Source organism: Piliocolobus tephrosceles, chromosome 21 (assembly GCF_002776525.5).
Source record: "Piliocolobus tephrosceles isolate RC106 chromosome 21, ASM277652v3, whole genome shotgun sequence".
Classification (NCBI taxonomy): Eukaryota; Metazoa; Chordata; class Mammalia; order Primates; family Cercopithecidae; genus Piliocolobus; species Piliocolobus tephrosceles.
Genome location: NC_045454.1, coordinates 11,392,643 through 11,401,470, shown reverse-complemented (window position 1 = coordinate 11,401,470; position 8,828 = coordinate 11,392,643). Strand labels below are relative to the sequence as shown.

Here is an 8,828-nt window from a genome sequence, read left to right as displayed (position 1 = left end):
AGGGGAGGGGAGGGGAGGGGCAAGAGAGAGAGAGAAAGAGAGAGAGAGAGAAAAGAAAGAAAGAAAAAGAAGAAAGAAAGAAAGAAAAAGAAAGAAAGAAAAGAAAGAAAGAAAAGAAAGAAAGAAAGAAAGAAAGAAAGAAAGAAAGAAAGAAAGAAAGAAAGAAAGAAAGAAAGAAAAGAAAGAAAGAGAAAGAAAGGAAGGAAGGAAGGAAGGAAGGGAGGGTGTGGTGGCTCAAGCCTGTAATCCCAGCACTTTGGGAGGCTGAGACGGGTGGATCATGAGGTCAGGAGATCAAGACCATCCTGGCTAACACGGTGAAACCCCGTCCCTACTAAAAAATACAAAAAACTAGCTGGGCGAGGTGGCGGGTGCCTGTAGTCCCAGCTACTTGGGAGGCTGAGGCAGGAGAATGGTGTAAACCAGGGAGGCGGAGCTTGCGGTGAGCTGAGATCCAGCCACTGCACTCCAGCCCGGGCGACAGAGCGAGACTCCGTCTCAAAAAAGGAGAGGAGGGGAGGGGAGGGGAAGGGAAGAAAGAGAAAGAGAAGGAAGGAAGGAAGGAAGGAAGGAAGGAAGGAAGGGATGGAGGGAGGGAGGGAGGGAGGGAGGGAGGGAAGGGAAGGGAAGGAAGGGATTTATAATAGATTGCCCTGTGGATGGAGTGAGAGGAAGCACCGTTCACCCCTGGAGGAGTTGGCTGCTGTTGTCCTCATGGGAGGCTCAGGCCTCACCTACCGCGCCCCTCTCCAAGTGTGGATTTTTTGTTTTAACACAGAGGGAGAGTGGGAAAGGGGAACTGGGACCGGCAGTGCAGTGGGACTGGGTCGGGGGAGTTCCCACTCACCCTCCCCCACCCTAAACGCCTACTCACTTCCTTCCATGCTAGTCAGCTCACCCCTGAGCACCCTGCATCCTGGGCCTCTCTGAAGGCAGGGAGCGGTTATGAGAAGCGAGTGCGATGGCAGGCTGGAAATCACCCCGGCAGGGCCCAGGGTGGAGCAGAGGCTTGTCCGTGTTCTTCACACCAGGCAATCAGCGCTGCTGAATTTCAGGGGGAGGTTGAGGGTTTTTTTGTTTTTGTTTTTGAGACTGAGTGTCACTCTGTCACCCAGTGGCACGATCTCAGCTCACTGCAGCCTCAACCTCCCATGCTCAAGTGATCCTCTTGTCTCAACCTCCCTGGGAGCTGGGACTACAGGTGTGCACCACCACACCCAGCTAATTTTAAAAAATTTTTTGTAAAGACAAGTTCTCGATATATTGCCCAGGCTGGTCTCAAACTCCTGGGCTCAAATGATCCTCCACCTGAACCTCCCAAAATGCTGGGATTACAGGCATGTGCTATGGTGCCCAGTCAAGTATCTGTTGAATGAATGAATGAATGAATGAATGGATGAATGAAATCTTTGTGAGGGCTCCAAGGACACATAACATGAGGTCAGGCTCTGTAAGGAGGCATTTATTTATTCAGGACCCTGGAGACAGGCACAGGACTTAGGTTTTTGTTCTGGGGCAGTCCCCGGGATCCCCAGCCCCTACTCTTCATCTGCCAGCTTCTCCATCTGTCTCCCCGCCACCTGCACCCTCACAGTTCTCATCTCACAGCCCATCAAGCTAGGTGGAAGGTCTCAGGCCCTTTTTGTACCAAGCACAAGTCCTGCGTTGTCACCCACGATGCAGCAGCCTCCCCTTCCTCCCATTGCCCCTTTGGGATGCCAGGGCTCCCAAGCCTGATGGGGGACCAGCGGCAAGGGAAGGCAGGGACCTTTTCCAAGAACCCTGATTTTTGTGGAGCAGAGAGGAGCTGGCTCTTGGAGTGGCTTGGTAGAGGGGAGGGCCGTCCCCTGGGGACTTGGGGTGGGCAGCTGGGTCCCCCTGAGTGGACGCAGATTGGAGCCAGCACCCAGACCAGGGCAGACCTGAGTGTACAGAAGCCGCTGGGAACTTCTCCGCCTGCTAAATATTTAGACAGTGAGATGGATGGGGAATCCAGGGCCAGAGCAGGTCGGCCAGGCCACTGGCTATTTTGAGAGAACCATTCTTTCTGCGCTCCAGGATAAATGTTTCCTCTGTCCCGCACTCTCAGAGCCGCAGCGACTACCCTGCGCAGGAGAAACAGCAGCCAATCGGCCCCAGAATTTGGGGGCCAAGGTTCCAGCATCCACAGCCATCAGCCATGTCCCTGATTTTCTGGTTCCTGTCCCTCGAAGACAGGGATCACAGGGTCAGCTCCAAATGTCAGCAGAGGGAACAGGCAACATTGGCTTCTGCTTTGGATGACGCTCCCACGGTGCTGCCGCCGGACTGCTGTATGAGAGGCAAGGGCGCCACCTGCCCCTCGCCCCAAGCCGACAAAGGCACCCAGTTCCCCTCCTTTCCCACAGGAGCAGAGGGGGCCCTTGGGTCCCTCTTCCCTGAGGTGAGCTGGGAAAGGGGTGTCTGCGAGTCGCCGTGGGCAGGCCCGAGGCACAGGCAGCAGACCCAGAGCTTGAGTCGCTGGAAAACAGCCTTGCGGAAAAGGATGAAGACCCAGGGGTCCAGGATGGGGTTGAAGGCGTAGAAGCGGAAGGCAAGGAGGTCCCCCATCTCACTGCTGCTGTCAGGGGCGACGGCCTGGGTGAAGCAGCGGATCTGAGGGCAGGGTGAGGGCGTCAAGAAGCACCCAGGAGTCCGCAGCCTCCCCAGCCTGGCTCCCTCCTCCCACTCGCTTACCAGGGATGAAGTAAGGGTGGAATGTCAGAGGGGAAGGAGAGAAGATAAAAACTAAGTAACAAATGCATCTGGGGAACACAGGGAGAGAAAGTCCCAGGAAATTGCCAGAGATGCCTAAGGAGAGAGGAATGGGGGACAGGTATATGGGTCCCCCCAACCTTAGAAGCTGGGAGGACCCCCAGGCTCCACAGATTTTTTAGTATAACATCCCTGCAAGAAGGCAGCGCCGCCCAGCTGGGCCCCCTGAAACTGCCGCAGAGCTGTGGTGGTGCCTGTGTGTATCTGTCCACAGCATCTGAGTCTTTGAGTCAGGGTAACCCCCAAAAAAGATTTAAGGACCCCCAATGCAGCCTGGCCTCTTGCATTGTACAGAAACAGAAACTGAGGCTCAGATGAAAGGTGGCACGACCAGGTGTCACAAACATTGAGTAGGTACCAGGGTCTGTGCCACTCCCATTGGGGAGGGGCAGGACAGGAGTCCCCGCAGAGGCAAGGGTGGGGCCTGCTCTGAGGCAGAGGGGAGCCAGGTGAGTGGGAGATCAGGCTCTACAATCGAAGGACCCAAGACCGAGACCAGGCTCTGTGTGACTGTGGGCGAGAGACACTGCCCCTCATCTGTAAAAACAGGGATGAGAGAGAACGTTCTCTTGGTTTCCTGCCAAATGCTGTGGAATGGGTGGCTGTGACCACTTTGAAAATTATCTTAGGAAGTATTTGTAAGCCACTAAGTACGAGGCAGGCATAGAGAAGCGCTCAATGAGTGGTGGGCTTTCATTACAGGGATAGGGGGAGGATGGGGGATGCATCTTATTATGGGGGGTTCAGGATGCCTAAGCTGGGAGATAAGGTGTCAGAAGAAGTCAGATGCAGAAAGACTTCTCCAGAAAGCCAGGATCTGTCTGACTGGGGACCAAGCCTCTGTCTGATTTGTTTTTGTTTTCTTTGTTTTTGTTTTGGTCTTGCTCTGTCAGCTAGGCTGGGATGTAGTGGTGTAATCACAGCTCACTGCAGCCTCGACCTCCCAGGCTGGAGCAATCCTCCCACCTCAGCCTCCCAAGTAGCTGAGACCACAGGCACAGGCCATCATGCCAGGCTAATTTTTAAATATTTCATAGAGATGGGGTTTCACCATGTTGCCTGGGCTGGTCTCAAACCTCTGAGCTCAAGTGATCCTCCTGCCTCACCTTTCTTTTTCTTTTTCTTTTTTCTTATTTATTTATTTATTTTTGAGATGGAGTCTCACTCTATCACCCAGGCTGGAGTGCAGTGGCATGATCTCAGCTCATTGCAACCTCCGCCTCCCGGGTTCAAGCGATTCTCCTGCCTCAGCCTCCCAAGTAGCTGGGACTTCAGGCACGTGCCACTACACCCGGCTACTTTTTATTTATGTATTTGTTGTATTTTTAGTAGAGACAGGGTTTCATCATTTTGGCCAGACTGGTCTCGAACTCCTGATCTCAAGTGACTCGCCCCACTCGGCCTCCCAAAGTGCTGGGATTACAGGCGTGAGCCACCGCATCCAGTCCTGCCTCGGCCTTTCTAAATGCTGGGATTACAGGCGTGAGCACCATGCCCACGATGTCTGAATTCTTTTGAGCCTCAGTCTCCCCATCTGTGACATGGGCACAACCCACAGAGCTGCCCTCCTCCTCTCCCCACTACCCCCCAGCTCCGGAGGGGACTCACCGTGAGAGGCAGGGAGCACACGGCCATGACCCCCGTCATGAGGGCCAGCAGGATCAGGTGGTCCACCTCGTCCTCTCCGGTGCGCGGGCGTGGACCCACGGAGCCCTGGTGGCGCTTCTGCTGGCGGTACATGCGGCAGAGGCTGAGGGTGACCGAGCCGTTGCACAGGAAGATGGCAGCCACCAGCAGGGCCACCAGGCCGGCGTAGGCCAGCGAGAAGGCGGCGCCGCCCGGGTGGGCCCAGCGCATGCGGAGGAAGCACCAGCTACCGGGGCAGTACTGCTGGTGTTGGCCCAGGCCCAGCAGGGGCAGCGCGCAGAAGACCACGCAGAAGGCGTAGATGGCTGGCAACGCCAGGCGGGCGCAGCGGGGCCCGTCCAGTTGCGCGTAGAGGTAGGGGTGGCTCAGCGCCAGGCAGCGCTCCACGGCCATGGCGAAGAGGATGAGCATGGACGCCAGGCCGAAGAAGGTCATGGCGAAGGCGAAGGCATCGCACAGCGCGGGGCCGCCCTGGGCCAGGCCCAGCAGGGAGCTGTTGCGTGCATAGGCCACGAACACGGCCGGGCTCAGGAAGCTGGTACCCAGCAGGTCGGTGGCCGCCAGCCCGGTGACCAGCACCGTGAAGGCCGAGGGGCGCGCCGGTCGCCGCGTGTTCAGGATGCCCAGGGCCAGCCCGTTGCCCACCACGCCGGCCACGAACATCAAGGTGCTGGTGGCCGGCCCCACCGAGCCCCGGACGTAGGTGAGGTTCCTGCACGAATCCGCCATCTCAGGTCTGGGCTGGAGGGTTCCCAAGGTGGAAGGTGGGGGTTCAGGGGGAGCCAAGGCTACCCCCACCACCCAGCCCACTCATTTGTCCCTACTGGCCAGTCCTTTTGGCAGCTGGGGCCTCCCAGTCAACCCCCAGTTCTCCTGTGTATGTGTATGTAGTCCTCTCCCCTCTGGCTTCTCCAGTATCTCTCTCTCTCTCTGTCTCTCCCCGCCCTCCTATTTCTCTTTCTTTTCTTTCTTTTGAGACGGAGTCTCACTCTGTTGTCTAGGATGGAGTGCAATGGCATGATCTCGGCTCACTGCAACCTCCACCTCCTGGGTTCAAGCGATTCTCCTGCCCCAGCCTCTGGAGTAGATGAGATTACAGGTAGCCACTACCACGCCCAGCTAATTTTTGTATTTTTAGTAAAGATGGGGTTCCACCATGTTGATCAGGCTGGTCTCGAACTCCTGACCTCAGGTGCTCTATCCACCTCGGCTTCCCAAAATGTTGAGATTACAGGCGTGAACCACCATGGCTGGCACCCCCCCACCTTCTATTTCTTTCCTTCTCTAGCTCTGTTTCTGCCATTAAAGAGACAGAGAACATCCGGGCATCGCCAGTTCTTTCCTTCTCTGTCTCTCGGTCTCTTGCTGTTATCTCCCAGTCTCCGTCCCCTTCCTTGTCCTTGTCCTTCCCGTACCTTTCTCCCTCTAACTGCACAGCCTCTACCCGCTCCTGCTCTGTGTTGCTGCTTCCCCAGCCTCTCACCGCACCTCTCCAGTCTTGCCCAGGCTCTCCTGTCCCGTGCGTCTGTCCCTTCACTTGCTCTGCGCCGTGTGTCTCTCGCTGCCTGTGTCGCGGTCTGTGTGTCAGCTTCTCCTTCCCTCCTCCCTCCTTCCCTCCCTCCCTCCCACCCTCCTCAGCTCGCCTGCTCACCCCAGCTTTTTCATTTCCTCTCTCTGCCCCGCCCTCCCTCACTGTTCTCCAGAGGCCCCCCTGGCACACTCCCCATTCCCCATCCACCCGCCCAACCCAGGACATCCATCTCCCATCGCTGCCTCCACTCTCCTCCCCACATCCTCTCTTGGTTCCCATCACTGAGCCACCTGCCACCTCCCCGCACACAGGACTCCTCCCTCCCCCAGTGTCTCCCTCTCTGGCCTGGGTGGGAAATTCCTGAGTCACCATCACTTAGGCTTGGGGCCTCCTGGGGTAGTAGGGGGCCTCTAGGAGGGACCTGAAGGGCACAGTTGACCGGGCTTCAATGGGGTGGTCTTGGCCTGGGCTGTCTCAGGGTGGCCTCTGGGATCTATTCTGGGCTCCAGGCCCTGGGGCTTAGGACATTGCCCAGGGATTGAGAAATGACCAGGAAATTCCTCTCTGATGTGGTGTTTTCCAGACACCACTGAGAGTTCTAGTCCCTGGACAAAATTCACTCCTTCCAGAAAGCTGAGGAAGGAGGCTTGGCCAGAGAAAGACATGCTAGTCCCTGGAGCCTGTCCCTGGGCACCCAGCTCACCCTGCAGAGACCCGAGAAGGAAGCATGAAGGGGCGTATTTGGTGTCCAGTTGTCAGGAACAGGCCTGGGCGACTTCCACGGCCCATCACAGAAGGGTAGCACTGGGCCACCCTCTGACTTCTCGCACAGCACCCCTAGGCCCCTGGTGACCTTGACCTTCAGGAATCATATTTTGATCACAGGAAGCTGTCCACTCCAACATTGCTGCCATGTGTCCCCCACCCTCCCCAAACACAGCCAAGCCACCGCCGCTGCAGCCTCGGGCCAGTGTGACAGACCCACGTGCTCCCACTGCCTGCACAGCGTTCACGAGACGCGTTCCCACTGCCTGCACAGCGTTCACGAGACCCCCTTTCCACGGAGTCCGTGGCTTCCCAGGCAGCCTCCCAGCCCAAAAGGGCCAGATAAAACCTCGGAGGCCCTCTCTGAGCCCCGCTGTTTATCGGGGGGCAGTCTCAAATCCATTGGACTTGACTTCCTCTTTCCATCTGACCACCTTTTTCCTTGCTGCGTGATGGACCCAGGCGAGGAGAGGAGCTGGTAGACTTCAGCCTCCTCCTCTGTGCTTGAGGTAACACGGGCCTCACGGGCCTGGTGGCTGCCCTCAGCCTGCAGCACATCCCAGATCGGTCTTTGTAACAAGGAGAGAGCCTGTGCAGATGTCTCATGTCCAAGGCCAGGAGGGATGTGTTCAACCCAAGGACTGGACTGTGGGCAGCTGCAGTCTTGCCTTCTCTGTACCCTGGCGTGTGACCACAACCCCTTTACCCCTTCCCCCCATCTCCCTATCACCCATGCCCAGCTGGCACCCACAGCTTCCAGCAGGATGAACGCCCAAGTTCCAGCCCTACCGTGGCTCCCTAAGGGACTCCACAGCCCTGCTCTGGGGGTGCCTGTGCATGTGGGCTCCAGGTCCTGCCACGTGGTCCCGCCTCAGGCCGTCTGGTCCCCAGGCAGACCAGAGGGAACTCAGGAAGTTATATCGTATTAATGAAGGATGATGCCTGGCAGGCGTGTGCCTTGTTTCAACCGGGTGGCCTCTGGTTCCCGGAGCCTCCCTCTCTCTCGCTTCCTGTTACAAGGACGGTTAACATTCAGGAAGTCCCGTCTGCTCCCATGCCCAGTGGGACTGCGGGCAAACGCCCGGTCCCTTCCAGGCCTCAGTTTCTTTTTTGTTGTTGTTTTTCTTTTTGCTTGTTTGTTTGTTTTTGATTTGAGATGGAGTCTTGCTCTGTCACCTAGGCTGGAGTATAGTGGCATGATCTCAGCTCACTGCAACCTCCACCTCCCGGGTTCAAGCGATTCTCGTGCCTCAGCCTCCTGAGTAGCTGAGATTACAGGCACGTGCCCCTGCGCTTAATTTTTATATTTTTAGTAGAGGCGGGGTTTCACCATGTTGGCCAGGCTGGTCTTGAACTCCTGACCTTAAGTGATCGGCCTGCCTTGGCCTCCCACAGTGCTGGGATTACAGGCGTGAACCACCACGCCTGGCTGTTTGTTTTTGAGACGGGGTCTTGCTCTGTCACTCAGGCTGGAGTGTAGTGCTGCAATCTCAGTTCACTGCAACCTCCACCTCCGGGGTTCAAGCAATCCTCCCACCTCAGCCTCCTGAGTAGCTGGGACTACAGGCACCCACTGCCACGCCCAGCTAATTTTTGTATTTTTGTAAAGACAGGGTTTCACTATGTCACCCAGGCTGGTCTCAAACTCCAGGACTCAAGTGATCTCCCTACCTCGGCTTCCCAAAGTGCTGGGATTATAGGCCACCACGCCTGGCCTCAGGCCTCAGTTTCCCCGCTGATGCCACTAGGAGCCAGGAGCCCCTGGCAACCCCAGCATCGGTTCTGTGTTCCTGCATCAGGAGCAGGTAGGGGTGGCAGTGACTGTGCCTCCCTCCTAATGAGGGGACTGAGTTCCCCGGAGTCTGTACTGGCATCAGACATGCCTCAGTCACCTTCCCCTGAAACCCAGCCTCCTGCTTGGCTATGGCCCCAGCTAGCCGGGCCAAGCCCACAGCAGTGTCCACAAGGGGGTTCTGCTCCCCGGCCAGGTGCCTTGGGGTGAGGAATCATCCACATTGCGTTGTGCCAGGGGCGGCTTCCAGGGTGGGCGGAGCTACGGAAGGAGTCAGCAGCCCTCCTCTCGCCCTCTCTC

General features: G+C 57.1%; 1 protein-coding gene across 1 annotated transcript; it reads right to left on the bottom strand.

Annotated features, from left to right (window-relative positions):
- Positions 1 to 1,441: 1,441 nt before the first annotated feature.
- PTGIR (prostaglandin I2 receptor) lies at positions 1,442 to 6,050 on the bottom strand. Its single transcript, XM_023182609.1, has 3 exons — positions 5,929 to 6,050; positions 4,402 to 5,181; positions 1,442 to 2,634 (listed from the first exon to the last, which is right to left on the bottom strand). The coding sequence occupies exons 2-3, from the start codon at positions 5,167 to 5,169 to the stop codon at positions 2,242 to 2,244; spliced, it is 1,161 nt and encodes a 386-aa protein (XP_023038377.1). The 5' UTR covers positions 5,170 to 5,181; positions 5,929 to 6,050; the 3' UTR covers positions 1,442 to 2,241.
- Positions 6,051 to 8,828: the final 2,778 nt, after the last annotated feature.

What these genes read in the sequence shown, in the direction of transcription:
- PTGIR (XM_023182609.1), bottom strand. Translation starts at nt 5,169, where the DNA reads ATGGCGGATTCGTGCAGGAACCTCACCTACGTCCGGGGCTCGGTGGGG. An exon ending in TGTGCTCCCTGCCTCTCACG is followed by an intron (nt 2,635 to 4,401) that starts GTGAGTCCCCTC and finishes CCCTGCCCTCAG; the next exon opens with ATCCGCTGCTTCACCCAGGC.